General features: G+C 32.4%; 1 protein-coding gene across 1 annotated transcript; it reads left to right on the top strand.

Moving 5' to 3' along the window:
• Positions 1-147: 147 nt before the first annotated feature.
• LOC110667187 (protein BTR1) lies at positions 148-21543 on the top strand. Its single transcript, XM_021827966.2, has 9 exons — positions 148-302; positions 409-519; positions 2606-2844; positions 2926-3032; positions 11976-12169; positions 19983-20044; positions 20723-20818; positions 20894-20955; positions 21057-21543. Exons 2-9 carry the CDS (start codon positions 435-437, stop codon positions 21151-21153), a joined length of 942 nt encoding a protein of 313 aa, XP_021683658.2. The 5' UTR covers positions 148-302; positions 409-434; the 3' UTR covers positions 21154-21543.
• Positions 21544-24318: the final 2775 nt, after the last annotated feature.

Here is a 24318-nt window from a genome sequence, read left to right on the forward strand (position 1 = left end):
AAATAATATTATATAATTTCTATTATATTATACAGAAAGAATGAAAGCAGAATTTAAGAAATAAATGAGGACGAAAAAGTGAATCCAATAATTTTTTGGATAAAGAGTTAGTTGAGTCAAAAGAAGTTTTTTAACGTCTACAGTAGACGTGCAGACGCGGTGCCTAAAACAAAACAACTAGACGTGTAGGAGAGCTAATTAGCTATTTGCAAATTGCAGAGGCACAAGCTCCACTGGACGCCTACCAGATCTCTCCCCCCCCAAAAAAAAAAAAAAATCCTTTACTTGAGCCAGCACACAGGGTCAGTCTCTCTCTCTCTCTCTCCCGCTGGCATTGTGAGTATACAATTTGCTTAATTTTATATCTCTATCGCATTTTCTTACTATTCACTCGTTCTCTTTCTGTAGAAGGACGTGAAGAAGATAAACCTCAAATGGAATCGACGGAGTCGTCTTACGTTTCGTCACCGGAGGCGCCGCGCAAGAGATCTCCTCCACCGCCGAAATCGCCTACTTCTGGTATCTGATCTGATCTGATTTCTGTCCCTACGCAAATGAGTGATTCCAATAGTTGCTTTAGTTACATTCTCTGTTTATTAAGCTAACTTTGACTGAAAAGGAAGTGTGATGAATTTATATGCTAATTTTGCAATTTTGTTGTGTTTTTGGTTTTAATTTTGGTTGTTTTGACATCCACTTAAACCCTAACCTTAATTTTTCTGTTTGTATGGTAAGAAAATGTAAGGAGGGTGAGGAAATGTAAATGCTAGGTTCTGTTTGGTTTCTAAGAAACATGTGAAAAATGGATAAAATATATATTTCGGAGCTTCACTGGGTTAGTTTGGCTCCATAGAGGAGAATTGATATATTGAAGGTTTATTTCAGCTTATGTACTAAATTTTCTGTTTACCGTAGGTACTGTGTAGTGTGTGCTTGAGGTGTTTAATTTTAATTCCACGATCGAATGAATCATTAAATTTTATGCTGTTTAAGTGTATTAAAATAGCCAAAGTCCACCTTACATAATTTAGTTAGCTTACATACTTCATTTCACAATCTCCACATATTGAAGTTATAATGCATGCTTTGATAAGTTATCTGTTTGTGCTTCTCTGGCTTACTATTTATGCTATTCCAATTTTTAATGGCAAGGAGAATCCTATATTTTATGTTCTTGTATGGCATTTCAATTTAGGGGTTGTTTTCTTCAAATAAATTCCACAAAATTTTGTGGAATTCAATTGAATTCCATATATCGTGTGTTTGGTTTGTAAAAATTTTAGAATTGAATTTCATGTAATTGGTTATAACTAAAATCAATTCCTATCAAATTTGATAAAAAATTTGAAATGAATTCTACATATTTAAGACAATAAAATTTTTTGGACTAAAAGGCCCATGTATCCCTCACAAACGCTCGCACCCCTCTCTCTCTCTCCCTCCCCCCTACCTTTCTCTTCCCCCCCTCTCTCTCGCCTACACTATTTATGTTGTTAAATTGACCTCCCATATATATTATTAATTTATTTATATGTTTATTAATTATTATTTGTTATAAATTTATTAGCTATAAGTTTTTGTTTTTTTAATGGAGGATGAACTTATATTTTTTATTTTATTATTGAGGGTAGTTTAGAAGTGAGGATAAATTAATTTCAATTATGAAATTACATTTATACCAAACATGAATTATATGGATTCAATTGAATTCTGCATTTTAAATTGTGTCAACCTGTGAAACTTATTTTCAAATGAATTAGAATTCGTTTGGAATGAATTCTAACTTTGTAATTGATTATTGATTTGAACCAAACACTATGTTAATGTAAATTTGTCTTCAGACTTTACAGTAGCGTGTTTGATAATTTATTTCATCTCTCAAATTGAGGCCTCAACCATGTTATCCTTAAGATATATATTGACCGTGCTGCCTGCACCCCAAATTTTATTGAATCCAATTATTACATGAGATCAGTATTCAGTAGCTGTTTTGTTTGAACTGTGTACTTCTTTTTTTAAAAGTAGGGAATGCACCTATTCTTTCTTAAATTTATTTGTATTTAAGCTTTTGTTTGCGATCTATGGAATCATTATACTCTAATTAAGTGCCTTTAATTGAATTTATATGTTAAAGCATGTGAAGTTAGTTTTGTTGATTATCTGATGCCCCCTTTTGTGCTGCTTCAAGAGGACAAAGACAAGAATTGTCCTGCAGAAATCCAAGTGATAATTTGCAGTTTAAAGAGTGCATAAAAACATAATAAAATTTAATTGTTCTGTCTACCTCTTGGTTTATGTGTATTTGGTTTTGTAATTAGACTTAGTGGGATATTTGATGACTGTTATCTTGCTCTTTGTTATGCAACATAGCATCATGTGGATTTCTGAAACTTGCATTTTTCTCTCTTTATTGCTTTAATGGCCCTATTGGCGCCTGCAAATAAGAGATTGCTTTATTTGATTGGAGCTTACATATTAACTTTAAAAGTCGATTTTCTCACTAACACATGCATGTGAGAAATGAATTCATGCTTTAGCATGGATTTTATTCTGGTTTTAATTCTCTTTGCTAATCTGTTTTTCCTTGTGTGTTTTTTGCTGTCAGATTCTGTTGAGAAGCCAACATATATTAGATTTCTTGTTTCAAATGCTGCAGCTGGTTCAGTTATTGGAAAGGGTGGTGCCACAATCAGCGATTTTCAGTTGCAATCTAGAGCACGAATTCAGTTGTCACGCAATTATGAATTTTTCCCAGGAACATCAGATAGGATAATTATGATATCTGGGACCTTTGATGATGTGATAAAGGCTGTGGAACTCATTCTTGCTAAATTGCTTAGCGAGGTAATTATTTTGATGCAGGCTTCTCCCCTAGATGATATTTCTTTTCTGATGTTAATTCATCACATTTTTTTTATTTGTCAGCTTCACACTGAAGATGGTGTTGATGTTGATCCAAGAACAAAAGTGAGACTAATTGTTCCAAATAGCTCTTGTGGTAGCATAATTGGGAGGGGAGGATCTATTATAAAGTATGAATGCTGCTTTCTTTTTTCTTTTTTTTTTTTTAAATTTTTGTTTCTGCGGATAAAATGTGCTTAATTGCTGTGGCTAAAAATTTTAGGATGAAATATAATTTATTTTATGCCTTCAGGTTTCTTGATTGATGTTTCGTTCCCTTTATAACAGTTGCAAGCATGATTAAGGTGCTGCACAAGTGTTGGGTGGTTTTATTTTATTTTTGTTATTTGTATACTTTAAGATTTAAAATTTGTTGAATTTTGTTTAAATTTCTCTCGTCAGTAGCTGTCCAGAATCCTTCTAATTTCAAGAGAAACTACTACATTCCTAATTAGACTATAGCAACCTATTTAGTATTTGAATTTCACTTTCCAAAACAAAAGTTCGTGCAAATATTAATTTCAAGCTTGCATGCATTTTTTTTTTTGTAATGAGGTATCCAAAAAACCCTTTTCCTAGGGCAATGGGAAACCCTGGATGTATGACCCATTTTCAAGAACATTACTGGGGTGAATCTAGGATAATAATACCTAAGGCCCTCTGCTTGACAATACAGGGAAACTTGCAACAATGCCACTTGCGTGAATTCATAAGGCGAAACAACATTGGTGGCATATGAAACACAAGATATGTTGGCAATGCCGTGCTTCTGGTTTTAGAAGACTCTTGACAAGTGGAATTTATTTTGGAGATGGACAGGATGTTATGCTGATGCTATGTAGTGACGTCTTTTATTAGAAAAACTTTTCTTAATCCACTTCTCACATGCCTCAGGAAACTTCTCCTAATATGGTTGGTCTGTTCTAGTAGGTCTTGCATGGACTTCATAGAATTTATATCTAGGTGAACATCAGCTCATTTTTTGCATCTTGAAAAACTATAGTTTTTTGTTTGCTGAAGATACTGTTTTTCTTTCTTTTCCTTTTATAGTCACTTGAAGAAGTGCCTTTGGGTTTTAGAAAGATTGGTATGCACTAACATGAATTTCTGGTTCACATTTGGATTTTAATACCAATAAGATTTTTTGGATTCTTGTATGTGCATGTAGGATGCTTTGGAGGGAATTAATCAAATTGTAAAAGATATTTTTGGAGATTTGATTTATTAAAGGAATTGAGGCTATGATTTAGCATCATTGTTTAGTAATTGTTGGGGAATAAATGATGGGAATTAGGAGGAGTGTTGTACTTGGAGAAAGAAAAATAGTTTTAGAAATAGTTTCCTTAATTAGTTATTAAGACTGCTAGCTATAAATGGCAGATGATAGTATCTCTATGCTAGAATGATAATAAGATATAGGTGAAGGTTAAGTGGTAGAATGAAATGTGTAAGATTATAATATTTGTATGATAGAGCTTTCATATATAGAGTGGAATACTAGTTGGAGTTATAAAAGGATAGTAATTATTAGTAAACGATATTTAGGACAAAAGTAGGTTCATTGTTTTTTGCAAAACAAAGGCAACTATAAATTAATGAGAGATTAATCTAAGATAGTGCCTTATGAATGATAGTGGTTATCATGAAGATAGTGAGTTGAACACGAACCAAACAATTTTTAATGTGATAGCTTATAAGTAGCTTTATTTAAGTGAGTACTAAATACATGTTGGTGTTTGAGGGCTAACTAGTTAGTAAGGATTTGTCCTTTATGTTTAAATGTGAAAGCTAGCCTAGCTGGAAATGCAAGCTAAATAAATTTAAATATTATTACTAAAAAGAGATTTTCCCAGGAATGCAACTGTTAGAATAAGATGGCGACTAACTCTAGAGCAGTAATATTAGCATTAGTAGTGGTATATGGTGTGGTTGATGCTTGCTTGAGTTTTGAAATTTTGCGAACAAAATTTCTTAAGTGGAGAGAATTATAACAACTCCGCCTAAGTAGTTTTTGCTTAGCCAGTCCCAAACTCGGATAAAGGAGGAGGGTTGCGGTAGGTGACAACCAACGTAAAATTTCATCACACCTTATGATATGATTTAAATGATATAAATGTTGGGGCTTCCTCTACTTACGACGCTTTACATTGGAGCCCGTGTGTAGTGAGAAAGATGTAAGGGTGTAGGGTGTTCACGGAAAGCGACTCGCCATGCCGGCGCCCAGGTGTGTTGTTAAGTGAGCAAGGGTTCCCACATCATGGACGGGTGTGGGTAAAGAAGTTAGTCCATAGGACAGATAGTAAAACTGATAGTGGAATAGAATACAAGATAGACATAGAAAACAATAAAAGATATCATAGAAGGAAACCAATTAGGAAGGAACAGGATAGGAGGAGGATCAGGGTTGGTACTTAAAATGTTTGATCACTTACAGGAAAATTAATGGAGCTTGTGGATACCTTGGAAAAGAGAAAGGTGAATATTACTTGCATTCAGGAGACTAAATGGGTAGGAGAGAAAAGCAAGGAAGTGGGTAATTCAGGGCACAAACTGTGGTTTACCGGAAAGGAGAAAAACAAGAACGGAGTGGGCATAATCATAGACAGGACATTGAAAGACGATGTAATAGCTGTGAAAAGAGTAGGAGATAGAATTATACTAGTAAAGCTAGTACTAGAAGGAGAAACAATAAATGTAGTTTGTGCTTATGCCCCACAAATAGGACTACATAGTGAGAGTAAACAAAAGTTTTGAGAAGATATGGATGCTTTAATGCAAAGCATACCGAATAAAGAGAATGTTTTCATTGGTGGAGATTTGAATGGACATGTAGGAAGTGATAGGCAAGGTTATGAGAATGTTCATGGAGGTTTTGGTTATGGCAGTCGAAATGAGGAGGGAAAAAACATCATGGATTTTGCTATGTTATATGACCTAATACTAGCAAATATCTACTTTATAAAAAGAGAGTCATATTTAGTGACTTTCAAAAGTGGGCAACATAGAAGCCAAATCGACTTCCTCTTAACCAGGAAGACAAATAGAGCTCTATGCAAGGATTGCAAGGTCATTCCAGGAGAGGCTTTAACAAGTCAACATCGGATAGTTGTCTTGGATGTTAAGTTTAGGAACAATTCAAGTAAGGTCAGAAGAAATAGTGTAGCTCGAACAAAGTGGTAGGAGTTCAAAGGAGTAAAGCAAGTGAAGTTAAAAAATGAACTTCTCGAGTCCGAAGCATGTAAGCTGGATATGGAGGCCAATGATATGTGGATACAGATGACATCAAAGATTAGAGAAATAGCTAAAAAAGTACTTGGAGAGTCTAAAGGACATGGACCACCCTCAAAAAAGAGATGGTGGTGGAATGAGGAAGTACAAAAGGCAGTGAAGAGAAAAAGGGAATGGTATAAGAAATTACCTAAATGTGATAATAATGAGGCATATGAATAATACAAGATAGCAAAGAAAGAGGCAAAAAAGACAGTTAGTCAAGCGAGAGCACTGGCCTTTGAAAAGTTATATGAGAAACTTTGAATTAAAGAAGGGGAGAAAGATATTTATAGATTAGCGAGGAGGAGAGAAAGGAAATGTCAAGATCTCAATTAAGTTAGGTGCATTAAGGATAAAGAAGGAAAAGTGTTGGTGAAAGATGAGGACATTAAAGAAAGATGGAGAAATTATTTTAATGATCTCTTTAATAATAGTCAAAATGGTAATAGCGTGAATATAGACTATAGAACAATAGAAAAGAATGTGAATTATACTAGAAGGATTAGATCTTTAGAAGTAAAGGAAGCACTTAAGAGAATGAAAGTGGGTAAAGCCTGTGGACCCGATGGAATACCAATTGAAGTGTGGAAGTGTTTGGGAGATATGGGAGTGGCATGGTTAACTAAATTCTTTAATAAGATTCTAAACTCAAAGAAAATGCCTGATGAATGAAAGAAGAATATTTTAGTACCTATTTTTAAAAATAAGGGAGACATACAGAGTTACTCAAACTATAGGGAAATTAAACTCATGAGCCATACTATGAAGTTGTGGGAGAGAGTTGTGGAGCATCGACTATGTCATGATACTTCTATCTCTCTCAATCAATTTGGCTTCATGCTCGGTCGTTCAACTGTGGAAGCAATCTTTCTCATTAGAAGCTTGATGGAGAAATATAGAGATGTGAAGAAAGATCTACACATGGTTTTTATTGATTTGGAGAAGGCTTATGATAGTGTTCCAAGAGATGTCTTATAGAGTGTGTTAGAACAAAAGAGGATATCTATTAGGTACATACAAGTGTTGAAAGATATGTATGAAGGAACAAGTACTATTGTGCGTACAGTGGGAGGGGACACAAGAGATTTTCCGATCTCAATTGGATCACACCAAGGATCAGCTATAAGCCCTTACCTTTTTACATTAGTTTTAGATGAATTGACGAAACATATACAAGAGAGTATTCCTTGGTGCATTATGTTTGCGGATGATATTGTTCTGATAGATGAGACGCGAGGAGTCAATAGAAAGTTAGAGCATTGGAGAAGTACTCTAGAGTCAAATGGCTTTAAGTTAAGTAGAACGAAGACAGAATACATGCATTGCAAGTTCAATGAAGGCCAAACTGGTGATAGGGAAGGAGTTAGTTTGGATGGAGTGGTACTGTCCTAAAGTAATCACTTTAAATATCTCGGCTCAGTCTTTCAAGTAGATGGGGAATGTGAGGAGGATGTTAGTCATAGGATTAAAGCCGGATGGTTGAAGTGGAGACGTGCCACGAGAGTTTTATGTGATCGCAAGATTCCCAATAAGTTAAAAGGAAAATTTTACTGCATACCATAATGAGGCTATGTTATATAGTGGTGAGTGTTGGGCACTGAAAGAGTCGTATGCGTCTAAGATAAGAGTTGCAGAGATGAGAATGTTAAGGTGGATGAGTGGCTATACTAGACTAGATAAAGTCCGTAATGAGAGTATTAGAGAAAAGGTAGGAGTGGTGCCAATTGAGGATAAGTTGAGAGAAGGGAGATTGAGATGGTTTGGTCATGTGAAGCGTAGACATACGGAGGCTCCAGTTAGACAAGTAGAGCACATTAAGTTAGAGGATAGAAAGAAAAAAAGGAGTAGACCTAAATTGACTTGGAGGAAAGTAGTACAACATGACTTAGAAGCATTACACATTTCTGAGGATTTAACCCAAAATCGTTTAGAGTGGAGAAAGCGGATCCACATAGCCGACCCTAAATTTTTGGGATAAATGCTTAGTTGAGTTGAGTTGAGTTAGAGAGAATTATAACACCTGCCTGTTTGATAGAGAAGGCTCTATAACCAATTAAAATTTGATTAAGAATAAAAGGGAAAAAATTTGTTGTAGGGTTGAAATTTTAAGTAAAAGAGTCTTCTAGGAAAGGGAACAAAAAAAAGGAAAATTGAAAGAAGAGTGATTTCAAAATTCTCTAGAAAATGGGAACCAATTAGAATTTTGTCTTGACAAAAGAGTAGAGGGTGAGAGAAAGCTTTCCATTGTAAAAATTGAGAGAGGGAAAAAGAGGAGAGGTGGCGGCACCTGCAAGGCTGCAACCCACCTTCTCCAGCCAACTTTGACGGGCCAAGTCGAAGAAACCCATCTCAAAACCTTCACACTTGCCTTGATTAGGTTGGTCTTGTTTTTCATTCTACAAAAATGTGAATTTGAGGGAAAGAGGAAGAGGGATCTCAGCTGCTGGAGCTTCCGGCCACCATAACCATTACTAGCATTTCCCCTATGTCCATAGCTTTAAGCAAGCTACCTTGCCTTTTCCAGCCACCACAAAACTCATTCTTAGCATCCATTTCAGCCAATCAATAGGGAAGGAGTAGAACTTGCTGGCCTTGATTTGCATAGCTCTAGCCTCGCCACTGTGTGGTAGTCTCCATGGTGATTAGTGGCACCTGAGCTAGCTGTAGCCATCCTTAGCAGTGCTGTCCATCGTAAGTGGTTGACACATGCTGACAATAGCAGGGTGTGCGTGTGAATGGTACTTGCAACCTAAAAATTGTTTCTTGTTATTGTTTAGTGCTTTGAGCTCTGAATCATTGAGAGTAAGTGAGGTTTATTTCAATTGGTGATTTTGTGATTTTTGGTTATATGTATATTGAAATTTGAGTAATGGGTTAAAATGATATGAGTTAACTTGTGAATATTGATTGGTGTGGATGGGGAAGTGAAGTAAGGAATTAAATGCTATGTTGTTGTTGGATTGAGAATGCTAAATTGGTTGGTTATAAAGAATTGATGGCTATCTTGATTTTTCTTAATTAGAACTTGAATGGTAAAGTTGGAAGTGAAGGATTTATTATTAGCTTCAAAATATTTTATGAACTGAGAATTTTACTCTTAAATATTAATTGAAAGAAGGGTCAAATAAGCCCAAATTAAGTTTTGGGTCAAATAAACCCTTGTACTTTCTAATTAAGGCCAAATAAATTTTATCTAATAAAATATTGAAAATAATAATTTTAATATTGAATAAGTTTATTCATCATGTTCTTCAATTTTTTTATTTAATTTTATTTAATTAAAAATGATAAATAGTATTTAATATTTAAAATTAGGAAAAATACAATTTTTTTTAAAAAATACATTTTTTATTAAAAAATAAATATTTTATAAAGTGAGGACTTATTTGGCCTTAATTAGAAAATACTGGGCTGTATTTGGTCTAAAACTTGATTTTAGGCTTATTTGACCCAAAACTTCTACAATGGCTTATTTGATATGTTTTTCCAATATTAATTTGACAATTAATAGTTTATATATGTATATGTTGAGTTGGTGAATAAATTAGTTAATTGAATTATTGAGTTAACAGGAATGAAGGTGATACTTCCATGTTAATTTGAGAATTGATATTGAATTATGAGGATTATGGGCCTGTTGATTTAAAGTCAATGGAATTGTAATTTTTCTAATGGAATTTAGTAAATGAAAAATTTACCATGAAGAATAGATATTGAAATTAATTTAGAGCTATTTGGATTGTAGGGAAGAGAGGGCAGTTAAATTCTGGATTTCCAGAGTACATCGACGGCTGAAATTTTGATATGTTGTGTATTTGTGTATTGGACATAGTTCATATAAATTTGGGACCAATCCAGTGCTTGGTCATTGTAAATTGATTGTGTTTTCTAGGTTGCTAGGTTGGAAGATTTGAGCATTGTAACTACTGTAATGAGGAATAAATAAATAAATAAATAAATAAATAAATAATGATTTCATTTTGAGTTAATTTTTGGGAATCTTCTTGAAATGAAATTTTTAATATATATTTTATTTAAAATTTTTAGGCATTGGAAAAAATTCAATTTTCCTTGTGTTGTGAAAGCTGCCTAGTGTTGGTAACACACACACACACACACACACACACACACACACACACACACACACACGATTATGTTGTTTTGCTGTGAAATGTCTAGTTTCTATGAGAGATGTTGAAATTTTGACATGATTTGGGAATAACTGCAATTTTGTGGTAGGGTTAATAATTAGAACTTATTAAACAAGTGTCCTTTATAAACAATAAAGAGTACCGTGAATTTGATTCTTTTTGCTAAGAGGTGCAATAAGTATCCAGTATCCTTGGTGTGCTGTCCAAAAGTGGGTATGCTAATAAAATATGTTATAATTACTTAAAATTTTCTTTCAATGATAGGTATATTATATAACTGCTAAGTAGTATAATAAAAGCTTTAACTATAAAATTTACAATATGTTAATTTCTGATTATGTCTTAATTAGCTTTAAAGATTTGTTATGGTTCGTTAGCTTTCTTGATACAGATAAAGTAATAGATATAGTAATTATTTTAAAATGTACATTTGTATTATTCTATAAATAATCTAATAGGCACAAAATTGGTTAGTTAGAGTTGATTTTTGGGAAGGGACCAAGCTAGGTGAATTTCTTATGTTTTTGCAAAATTTCATCAATCAAGTGGATTTGTAGTTTATATCTAACTTAGTCGTATTCATTCTTAGGGAGAGAGAGAGGGATCATGGGTGTGACATTTTAATGGTAGCCTTCTCCTTGATGTTATCCTATGGAGAATTTTAGGCTTAGGCAGTATTTGGTATATTTGTGGTTGCCTATTTAAATGAGACATTTCTAAGAGCAGTTGATTCTGTCATGTCCAATATGAAGTGTTTTTCTAGCTTGTCAGTTATGTTATATATGTGTGTGTGTGTGTGTGTGTGTGTGTGTGTGTGTGTGTGTGTGTTTATTATGACAAACTTATTTTTTCTTCCAAATAAATATTTATGATTGGGTGACAAAAAGAAATGATTGGCAAAATGTTATGAACACTGCTTGTATTAATTATGATATGAATAATATCTTCTTTCTAGAAGTATTATATTTTTTAATATGGATAACCTTGATATTCTTCCAGGCTTTGTTATGGTTCACATGTTAGTAGTTCATAGGTTTTTATATTATTTATTCTATTTTTGGAAATAATTTTTTTAATATTCTTAAGGAGTTTTTTATTTTATTTATTTATTTATTTATTTTTTTATAGATGGTTTCTTAGGGAGACCATTTTTACAAGTTATGCATATGATCTTTTGCTTTTTCTTTCTTGCCCTTTGTAATGTAACTAAGTAACAAGCGCTGGATCACTAAGCGTGGCATCCAAGATCCAACCCTCTATCCCATAGCCTTGTGGCATTCTATATGTTTATTTGTGGATGCTTTTCTACAATCTGCCTCATTCTTTGGTATTTTGGAGTACGTTTCTGAAGTTTGTTCTGTCCTTCTCTTCTTCCATTTGTCTTTGTTGATCAGAATGTTCTTCTAGCCTATGGTGATATCTTAAATCTTATTATTTTTTTTTTAATCTGATTTTCTTAAATCGTATTTCATGGTGGCATCATTTTGCGAAGAAGTGTAACATTATAATTATTGTTGTTCTATTTGTTAAATTGTATTTGGCTAAGTCATTTCTGAATTTCTCTTGCAATATCAGCTACAAGTTAGCTGTTATTTGCTATATGAAGCAGAGGGAGAAAGAGAGATGCTAATTTCTGGGTTTACTTTTCTACAGGTCATTTATTGAAGAGTCTCAAGCTGGCATTAAGATATCTCCTCTGGATAATAATTTTTATGGGTTGAATGATAGGCTGGTGACATTGACTGGAACTTTAGAGGAGCAGATTCGGGCAATTGATCTCATTTTGTCTAAATTATTTGAAGACCCTCATTACTCACAGACCATGCATGCCCCATTTTCATATGCTGGTTTGTCTTTTATCATTAGCTTATCACTCATTCTGTTGTTGTTACACCAACTGCTTTTAACTTACTACATTGATATGGAACAAATATAATCTGCCTTCATTAGCTCTATCTTGTTTGATGATTAGGAAATTCAAGGGATTTTTTTAGACAAAGGGAAAAGTTTTTAGATTGGCAAACAAATTGGGATTGATTAATTATATTTTTGGTGCAGAAAATTAAGAAAATAGATAGAACAAGAGGAACTTGTGCATTTTCAGGAAAGAAAAGTGAGTGGAGTGAATGATGCAGCAGTCAAATAAGCCTTTAGATTAAAACCAAATACCATATTTTTCCTTTAATCAGCCTAGGGAAATAACTAGGTTAACAGGTATTTAATTAGACTTGAAAGCTTAATTTATTTTTTTATGGATTTTGACATGGAATGATAGAGTTAGGAAAACATAGACCAGAAATTACACAAAAAGACAGAACAAGGAAATGGTAGTAGGAAGAAGATGGAGATTTTTATTCAAAATACCCAAAGGGGTCCAGGTGATTACAAGATAATACTATCCCTCACCCTCCAGCACTACAAACACTACCTCCAAGGTTCATAGAGCTGGAAAATACAAATTATTCAATTCATGCTCACACTCTCACTCTCTTCTACCATAAATGGCTCCCTATGGTTTGCTGCTTCACATGCATTCCAGGTATTCTTCAACAGAATTGGCTGAGGCATAACAGCTTGCATTGCTTTAGGTGTCTTCTACTCCTAGAACATATCAACCAGCCTTGAATTCCTTTTCCTTTGCATGCAACCCCAGCTAGACCCAAGTTCCAATCATGGTAAAATTCCAAATAAACACTAAATGACAAGTAAACAAACAGTGGCAATATTGTTGGGAAAATTTTGGTATAGCTAGGGCTAGATATTTATTCACTGGATTACTTCTAAATTTAGAAAATTTCCCTCTTTTTTTTATTATCACATCTAAATTGCTGCCAGTTTCCAAAAGTGTCATCATCAATCAGAATGAGTTCTCTTGCCTTTAATTAATTGGTTTGTAAATGTGTAGTCTTTTATAGGAGTGTGCAGTTCCGACTCGGTTTGGGGTCTGCTTAGGAACAGGAACCGAATAAAAATTTCAGTGTGGTTCCGATTTGGTTCTTCGTTGTTTCAGTTCCGGTTCGGTTCTTGGTTTTTGAAATAATTTTATGTAATTATTTAATTAAAAAAGTCATATTTGAATTAGCATTTGAATTTTGAATCAGGTTATTAATATATAATATATCATATAATATATCTTTTAGTTTTTTTTCTTAATATATAATCTTTAGCTATAAAGTGCATATGTAATTTAAAATTAAATATATTATATAATATACATTTTAACTATTTATTAATTATATAATATTAATTATAAAATACAAATATAGTTATAAATTAACATATATATAGTATAACAGTATATTTATAATTAAGAATTATAAGGTAATTTAATGTATTTATAACTAAAATTGTTAATATATCATATAATATATCTTTTAGTTTTTTTTCTTAATATATAATCTTTAGCTATAAAGTGCATATGTAATTTAAAATTAAATATATTATATAATATACATTTTAACTATTTATTAATTATATAATATTAATTATAAAATACAAATATAGTTATAAATTAACATATATATAGTATAACAGTATATTTATAATTAAGAATTATAAGGTAATTTAATGTATTTATAACTAAAATTGTTAAGTAAATATAGAGAAATAAAATATAATATTATGTTGTATTTAGCTTATAATTAAATCTATATATATAAATATGTATAATTATATTAAAAGTATATAATACATTTAAAAAAATATAGAAAAACACATGTATAAATTCAGTTCTCGGATCGATTTTGATATTGTTCCGGTTTGTTTCTTAACGAAGAACCAGAAGTGAACTAAAGTATCAAAATAATTTTGGTTCGGTACGATTCCTGTCGGTTCAGTATGATTCTTCGTTTAGATTCGGGACTCCCAAGAACCGTACATAGCCCTAGTCTTTTATGCCATAGTTACTAAAGGCGCCTCTCATGCACGCCTCAGGCTCAAAGCTCACAAAGCTCCAACATTAGCGCGTTACGTGCCTAGGCGTGCACCTTGGTTCAAGCACAAGCCTTTAGAAAGGCATGCTTTCTATATTTTCACCTTTAGCGACTACTTCCATTGGCAAAAAGTACTAACATTTAAACTTGATATTTGTCGGTGTATAAGAATTATATATTGACGCACGAGGAAGTTTTTGGAATTAGTATCGCTGGTGACAACTAGTCATTAAAATCTAATCAAAATAGTACAGCCATGATCGCAAACCTCCTATATTTCTATTTTCAACACTATCACTATATTATTATCTTTTTTTTTTAAGAAAAATATTACATTTACACTTATTTCAAGATATATGCCAAAGGAAAAAGGAAAAGTATTGTCCACTAACTTGAAAACTAATAATTCTTTAGCTCTTAGAGATAAGGAAGATGACGAAGATATTGATTTTGAAAATGATTATCAAGAGGATGAAGGTGTTTATGATTGCTTGACTTTAGTTTGGAGACATTAAAAGATTATTCAAGTTTCAATATATTAGTTTAAACTTTTTGTAGTTTATTTATATTTTATTTGGATTGTAAAATTATTATTACTTGAAAATTTATTAGTTATTATTATTTTTTAATTTTATGTTATTTGAAGTTTGATGCAATATTCATATTTATTTGACTTTTATGGATTTTTTTTTTGCGCCTTACCTTGCTCAGGCATGCGCCTGCGCCTGCGCTTAGGCTGCAGGACCTCTTGGCGTCCTAGTGCACCTTGAGCCTTTAATAATTATGTTTTATGCCAAAATAAAATTAAGGCTTAATCATCTTTTGGCCCTTGAATTTTACCTGAAAAGTCATTTGACACCCTCACCTTTATTTGATTAACACTTGACACTTGAACTTTATAAAAGTATTAACATTTGTATTGTAGAAGTTGCTCCTATCTAAATATCCTAATTAGGAAAGGACTAAGGGATTCCTAGGAGTATAGTTGCACAAATATAGGACACACACACACACACACACACACACACACACACACACTAATACTCCGACTCTTTATTATGTCATGTTGACATGACACGACACGGGATACGAAGAGATATGTGTCCCACACATATTCATGCAATCGAACATTCGAATGATAGATCTCTAAAGATGAAAAGCATAGTTAATAGAGCACAGTTTTCTCTCAAGATGAAAAGCATAGTTAATAGAGCACAGTTTTCTCTCAAGATGAAGGGCATGGTTGTATTTTGGGTGATCTATCTGGACAATAGTTTTTTGGTTGTATTAGGTTGATCTATTTGGTTGCATTTTGGATGATCTATCTAGACAATAGTTACCTGGCTGTATTAGGTTGATAAATTTAGTGGCATTTTAGATGATCTATCTAAACAATAGTGGCAGATCTAGAAATTTTTTTTTCTAGGGTCAACATATAGATAAATTATAAAATTATATTTATAACTCTAAAAAATAGTACACTAAATACTTATATAGAAGTAGTTAATTCTTAAATTTAAGAAGATGAAATCCATATCTTTGTGGGTTGTGAAGGTACACATACACCACAAGTGCACATAATAATTTGCTCAATATATAGGGGTTAATTGATTTCCTATTAATAAAAATATATTCTCCATTAAAAAAGAAGGTTTAATACCAAAATTTATGAGGGGTCAATTTAAACAAATATATAAATAAATAAGGCTACTTTAAGAACAAAGAGAGGTCAATTGACTCATTTATTTCACTAGATTTGCCCTGTTATATAAAAGTTATTTGGTTGTATTTTAGATGATCTATTTGGTTATATTTGATGATTTATCTACACCATAGTTATTATTACATAATTTTATGTTTTTTATTTTATTTATTTACATAATGTATTTGAGCATCCGTGTCTAAATTTAAATTTATATCATGTATTTTCTATTTAGAAAGTTCACAAGTTTGACATATGGATGTATACCCATTCCGACGCCCGTACCCGAGCCCGAGTAACATAGTGTGTGTGTGTATATCTATGTTGAAATCAATGAGACAAACCCTTTTTTTTGCATGGTATCAGAGCCTTATAGATACTAATAAAGGAAATGGAGGCTTTAAATATTAATGGTGCATGGGAATTGATGCATTTACCCACTGGTAAGAAAGCTATTGGTTGCAAAGGTTTTTACAGTGAAGATGAATCTTGAATGTTTTGTGGTTAGATTGAAAGCCAGCCTTGTAGCGAAATGATATGCTTAGTCATATGAGGTTGATTATTTCTCCTGTTGCTAATCTTGCTTTTGTTTAATTGTTTATCTCTCTAGCAGCCATATATGATTGGCATTTGCACCAGTTATTAAAAATATTTTCCTTCATGGTGATCTTGAGGAGGTGTTTATAGAGAAACCACCTGGACTTGTTGCGTAGGAGAGATTGGGTAAAATATGTAAGTTTTGAAAGTCTCTTTATAGCTTAAAAAAAGCCCTCAAGCTTAGTTTGAGAGATTTAGTGAAGTGATACTGGTGTTTTGCATGTAAAAGAGTAAATGTGATCATTCAGTATTCAACGGGTAGTTTGAAGCTAGTCTACTTCTACTGATATTTTATGCGGATGATATTTTATCACTAGGAGTGACTTTATAAGTATATCATCCCTTGAGTACTTTCTCTAAACCCAATTTCAAACAAAAGATTAGGGCCAACTAAAATATTTCTTGGGGATTGAAGTTATGAGAAGTAAGAAAGAAATCTTCTTGACTCAACAAAAAGTATGTCCTTGATGTATTGGAAAAAACAAATAAATTAGGTGCTAAACCTTGTACTGCACCAATGACCCTAAATTTGCAACTTGTAGAAGAGGATGGTGAGTTGTTTGAACTTTGAATATCTAGAAAAGTGCAGGAGACTGGTAAGTAAATTGAACTACCTTACAATAACTCGTCTTGATATTGCATACTTGGTTAGTTTGTTGAGTCAATTTATATCTTCCCAAACTTGTTGAAAAGCTTTGGGATAAATCTTGTATTATTTGAAGGGAGCTTTAGAATGAGGCTTATTATATAGTAATCATAGACATTTGAATGTTGATTTTTTTTTTCCAAATTTAGACTGGGCAAGATCTAAGGCTGTAAGGAGGTCAACCATTGGATGTTGTGTCTTTGTTGGAGGTAATTTGGTGTATTTGAGGAGTAAGAAGCATAGTCTAGTATCTCAGTCTAGCGCTAAATTAGAATACAGAGCTATGGCATAATTAATATGTGAAATAATGTGGATGCTTCAATTATTAGATGAGATTAGCCATAAGATCTCTCTGCCTGTGAAATTATGGTATGATTTTTAAGCTGCTTGTCATATTGTTTGTAATATTCTGTTTCATGAGCATACTAAACATATCAAGATTGTCACTTTGTTCTTGAAAAGCTTCAACAATGGATCATCTTAACAAGATACATCAAAACTTGTGAGCAATTAGGAGTTTATAAAATCTCTGAATGAAGTTTGGGTTGACTATATTTGTAATAAGTTAGGCATGGTTAATATCTATTTTTCAACTTGAGGGGGAGTGTTGTAAAAGTCAATCCTATGTAAATAATCTAATTAGAAAAGGACTAGGACTCCTAGTTAATAAGAGATTCCTAGCAGTATAGTAGCACAAATATAGAAGATGTTGTGTGTGTGTGTGTGTTGAAATTAATGAAAAAAAAACCCCTTTCTTCAATTTGTTGCCTGATCTTTATAAAGTGTTAACAATTAAACCCTAAACTTTATAAAAAGTGAAATGAAAGGTCAGAGTGCGTGCAAGTCACGTTCGCGCATACAGGTTAAGTGGTTACATTTTTATAAAGTTTTGGTGTCAAATGTTAACAAAGTAAAGGTGAGGGTGCCAAGTGATTTTTTGGGTAAAGGTCAAGGGCCAAAAGATGTAGTCGGCTTCAAGTTAATTCAACTTAACTCAACTCAACTAAGCATTTATCTCAAAAATTTGGGGTCAGCTATATGGATTTGCTTTCTTCACTCTAAATGATTTTGGGTTAAATCCTCAGAAATGTGAAATGTTGGCTTGAAGTTAATCCTTGAAAAACATAACAATCAATACTTGTTTCACGATTATTATCAATAGAAAAAATATTGCATCAACTAAAGTTTTCTTCCATAAGGCATTGAAAATTCAAGTTATCTTCATAATGACCATGTAGTTAAGGATCTCTCTGTCCGGAAAAAAAAAAAAAAAAGAATCTATTTAGTTGGTGAAGGAGAAAAAAAAAGAGACAATGTATTATATATGAAAATTTAAATGAAAATGGTTAAACAAGATATGACTATATTTCTATATGATGGTTTATATGAACTTTGTAAAATGTTCATTTAATAAATTTTTAAAAGGGTAAATTGCTAAAATCTTCATGCACTTTGGTCCTTATTGTTTTAAAGTTTGTCGTTCTGACCTCTATGGTATGTTAATGAGTCTGCAATTTAGACTTTGATTATAAAACTATAAATCTTTCATTACACTTTAGTCCCTAACATTTTAGATTATATCACACTTTAGTTCTTCAAATTTTAAATTTTAATTGCATTTTAGTCCTTGAATTGTCATATTGTAAAGCATTATAATCCTTCAATTACACTTTTGATTCATGGTAGTGTACTAATTTTGAAATGGTAGGTATCTAAGTGCATGCTGTGGTTTATAAGTTTTTTAGTAAGAGGTTTATGGTGTAATATCTTGAACTTTGCATGCCTTTCAATTTAACTTGTACTTTTAATTTTATCAATTTGGTTCATAAGTCGCTTATTTTGTTTCAATTGTATCCATTGGGTTGGGGCATATGCACATGTTAATGTTTTTTTGAGATGGAAGGTAAACATGGACATAACCTATTTATTTGGAAGTAGGCTCCTCTCGAGGCCTCAAAGCCATCAAATGGTTGCATTTTCAAAATTTTCATTTCTCATTAAGTTGCTTAAAATGCTTTTTGAGATCCATATTTTACAAAATGGAATTGTTTAATGGCTTTTAGAGCTTAGGAGGGGCTCGATTATTTTAAATGGCTTAGGGGATAGGGCTCAACAAAATATTACCATGTGCCCATATCTTAGACTAGACAATTGAAACAGAATTAAACTTATCAATGAAATTGTTGCTTAGGTTACAAGAAAGATTTTAATGTCAAGTGAGTTTTACCATCTTGACTGTACGGTTCCTCAAGTCCTAGTACAATTGCTAAGTATTTTGTGGCCTGTTATAACGATTTTTCAATTAAGTCTTTAAAGTTCTCTCTCTCTAAGTGATTCAAACTTTAAAGCATTCGATAGTAGTCATAATCAAATGTGACAGGCATGTAAATGTGGCGCCCGTTGCATAATTTTGATATTTTGGACTATTGTCTAGCATTTGCAAAATTGAAGGACTTGATTGAGTGAAAAATACTTCATTGATGTTTTGTTACAAGTTGGATGACTCCTGGTTTGTTTTTATCATATTACCAGGAAGTCCTTTTAAGAATTTTGAGTTCCATAAAATCTTACAATGAATATCAGTGGCCATATATTTAAATTTTATTTGTATTATAGGATGCATGATCAAAGACTACATGGCATGTTTTCCTTGTGCTTCTGATGTTTGTTTTATCTAAAATTTAATGCATTGTAGGATTTCTTTAACTTTAAGACGTTAGATATTTTCTTCTATGGTTTTCATTATATTCCTTAAGTATTCGTACTTTCTTCTGTTGCGACAGTGGCATACAATTCGATGAACCATGGAGCAAATGGGGCTGGTGGAAAGTTTGAGAATAACAAGGTTTATTCAATTCCATAATGATTTAATCTTAATTGTACTTCATAGTGTTATATGCTGTGTCTATTGGTCAGAAATAGGTACTTTGTGTTTCTGCACTATGAACAAATACACTTGATGCTCAGTTCTAGCTACTCTTCTTGTATTATGAAATATTTATGAAAATCATTTTGTATTTCATTTCAATGGAGGTTCCTTTATATTATCTATAGATTGTCTACAGAAAATTTGAGCTGCACTGGTGAGAATTGGCTCCCAAAAATTTTTTTAAATTGAAGAATGACGACATACAACTTTGTACTAATTGTATACAGTATAACATTGCTATTTTGCATGAATTCATTCTTTTTATATTCTATAATACATGAGTGGTGATGCATGTCATCGCTTGTGTTCTTTGTAATTTTCATAGGGCTTATTGTTGATAATTTGATGCAAATTTTTAGATTTGCTTTATAGGTATTTGAGTCTATTATTGGGCATAAACAATTTTTCTTTGGTTGTTGGAAATAGCATTAGTTTTAGCTATCTGCCTTATTCTGAGTATCTTCTTCTGTGTCTTTATATTTCAGTGATGTAAGCAAAACATTTTTGTAATGGTGATTTTAGTATATTTCAGCTATGTTTATTAAACATTTATGTGATGGTGAGTGTGATTGATGACCTGCTGATGTTTTCCAGGAGGATCGTACCAACTCAGTGACAATTGGTGTTGCAGATGAGCATATTGGACTGGTTGTTGGTCGTGGTGGAAGAAACATAATGGAAATCAGCCAGGTTTTTAAATAACAGAAATTCCTTAAAAACATGTAATCTTGTTTATGGACTGAAGTGGGGCACATTATTTGGCAGGTCAGTGGAGCCAGAATAAAAATTTCGGATAGAGGTGATTTCATGTCCGGAACAAATGATAGGTACAAGAACAGATTTTGAGTTGATTATTCTGCTTCCATAAGGTTCCAGACCTCTGAGGTGAGAAAAAAAATTTTGAACTCCGTTCTTACGTATTTGGCAGGAAAATCACTATCACTGGATCACAGAGAGCCATCCGTGCAGCTGAGGGAATGATAATGCAGAAGGTAGCCTATGCTTCTGAGAGGGGGGCAGATTAGCTTTCAAAAATCCTGAATTATTGTTGTTCTTAATTTTTTCTGTGGGCCTGTCAATTTCCATGATTTTTAATTTAGAAATCTGTCCATATACTTTCTCAAAGAGAATTGGTTAGCAATTTCGAAAACTATGACCAGAAAAGTGAAAAAAACAGCAAATTTTTTTTTTCTAAGAGAGAGAGAGCTCTTTTTCTATAGGAAGTTATTTATGGGTAAAAATTGTGTTTCTTGGGGGGAAAAAACGAAGGAATTGGATTAGGCTATAGTGGCTTGACTGAAAATTAGAATTAAGTTCATTTATCTCTTGATACAAATGTAATTTCCAACGTAGCAAGTTTTGCTACTTATGTTTTCAAGTATGCTCTGCTTTATATAGATGTGTAGATTTTGCTTTGTTTTGTTAGATTTTGCTTTGTTTTGTGTGATTTTCTTGGGGGCTTAAATTCACAATGGTCATTGGCATTTTCAATCATCGTTTGTCTCTTCGCCTAGAGGCTGCTTGGCCAAAAAATTATTGGATAAAATGCTAAAGAGTATATTCATATGGAGTTTTTGACAAATAATAAAAGCAAGATTTTGTATTTATGTGAGTTACCTAGCATTTAGCTTTTTTGGATATCAGCTGTTGATTACAATTTTACTTGGAAATATTCTCAAGTTTGCACAGTTATCTTGTGTCTAAAGACAGCTATGTTAAACTTTTAATTTTCATTAAATTTGAGTGGGATATTTTTTTAAGTTAAATTTGTAATTAAATTATGATAAGGTGAAGGAGAAGACTATTGTAGTAACTCTTTTAAGTTTCTCTTTTAATCTCTCTCTCTAGTTTGTTCTAGAGAGAGAAAAACTCTCTATTTCTTTGTTTTTAAGAGTTTAAAAGGGTGTTTGATTTGAGTTATAAGGAAGTTAAATTCACTTTTAAGTAGAAAGTCTGAAATATATTAATATTTGATTGGTTTTATAAGTTAAAAAATCTACTTAAGATAAGTTAAAAATTATAAGTAAAAATATTTTATTTATAATTTATCTATTTATTTTAAAATTATTCTTTAATCAAATTAAAAGCTTCTATTATTTTGATAATTTTTAAAAATATTAATTTTATTTTTTACTTTAACAATAATAATATTTAATTATATTTTTTTGTTAATTTTAATTAATTAAATTATTTTTAAATATTTTTTAATTAAATATTTAAATTACTTAAAAATAATTTTTAAATAATTTTATTAAGCATTTAATTATTTGTTTTGACTGATAAATTAAAAAAATTATAATTTAACTTAAAAGTAGTCAAACCAAGTATTCTCCTTTCTTCTTGTTGATATCAATAGTTCCCCTTGCCTTGGCTAGGCAAGGGAGGCTCCTCCTTACCTGGAGTATGTGGGTTTTATCCTTTTCTTTCGGAGGGAAGATTGTGCATAGGATTTTGGTCTTTGGGTTTAGTTCACTGATTTGCGCTTCAAAGAAAGGGTGGTTGCATGATGGATCTGTGATGTTGCTTCTTTATTTTGTCTTAGAATCACTGGTAAATGGAGCTTCATTTACTAGTTATAAGGAAGAGAGATGCCGAGGGTTTAAGAGTTAGCGGCTTGTCCTTGGAACGTTGCCTCCCTCTTCGGCTAAAAAAGAATGAGAAGCCATGTGAGCTCTCTCTCTTTCTTTATTGCTTTCTTCTTCCATGGGTTTTGCGATTCTTGCTTCAATAGTCCTATGCTTCCTCTACTTTGTTGGAGCCTTGATGGGTGTTTGATGCCTTGGGTGCTAATGGTCTCTTAGTTCAAGCAAAGTTACCATGCATGGCCTAGCGATGTGCTTTACTAAGTGTTGTTCCCTCTCGATGATCAATATTAGGCGAAGATGGCTTCCTTCTTGCAGCGTTGCACCTCTTCATCTCGGGTCTTTGGCTTCGAATTCCCAATCCATTCTAGTTAGGGTTCATCCCTTGGGTCTTGATTTGTGTGTTGGGGTGGATTGTCTGTTTAGCTTTGTCATGTTTTTTTTTTTTGACCTCTTTAGTTTGGGCTTTATAACTGGGTTTGTATAGTCTATGTTATGGTCATGGGCCTTATCTATTTTTAGGCTTCAGCCTTTTTTTGTATCAATGAATATTTCTATCTTCTGATTAAAAAAAAAAGAGGAGATAAGTATTGTAAGAGGTAAGAACTGCGTATGATAACATGATATATTTAAATAAATTTGAGATATGACAAAAATTATAGCTAATTTTTGCATTTTTTTGTCACGACCCGATTCCATGGGCCGGACTAGAATTAGAACCTGAACTAACATGAAGTTTCTGAAGTTTGTAGTAAGTCTTATTGTTTCTAAATTAATAACTAGGATCAAAATTAAGGTTCAACATACAAATAAAATAAAATGAAATATTATATTTTTATTTGGGCCAACTTAACTCGATAATCATCAGAAACTAAAGCTAGGGAGCCCAACTCAACCCTAATAACATCGTTTGCAAACTATTTAGATATCATTAAAATTTTTCATTTATTAATACAAAAAATACATAACTCAATGTTATAGCGGAGTGCTAGTTATTAAGCAGATAATTAAATAAATAAATGAGTAGACACAAGAAATTATTAAACTAAGAAGTACAACCAGAGGAGGAAAAATGCAGGTTAGACTCGAACAAATAAACATGTTCCTCTCGCAACCTGGGAAAAAAAAATATTTGAACAATAATGAGCGTTCGACTCAGAGAGTTTAGATATTGATTATAAATGCAATTTCTATAACTATTTAAGACTAATGTAATTCTATCAAGAAATGCACATCCAACATGTAAAATAAGTGATTCACTCAATATTCGTATGAGAAGTTAATTTGGAGTTACTCATACACTCGATGTATCACATCAATATATATATGAGAGTTAATGCCTTATACAGCTCTCTTAATTCAATACCTGCCAGTGAGGTCAACTCAAGTCAGACTTGCGCTTAATAATCTAAATACGGGGGTCAGCAAGATCAACTCAAAGCTGTACTCACCTCGACTTATCCACAAAAAGAATCGGATATCAGCAAGTCAAGCTCCATCCGTTCTACTTGTCCTACCCATATCCAATATCATACCACACGCACGCCGACACACGCACACAGCTTCAAATTATCCTTAGGGTGGCAATTATAAATAAATAGCAATAAT

The sequence above is a fragment of the Hevea brasiliensis genome, chromosome 8 (assembly GCF_030052815.1).
Source record: "Hevea brasiliensis isolate MT/VB/25A 57/8 chromosome 8, ASM3005281v1, whole genome shotgun sequence".
NCBI lineage: Eukaryota > Viridiplantae > Streptophyta > Magnoliopsida > Malpighiales > Euphorbiaceae > Hevea > Hevea brasiliensis.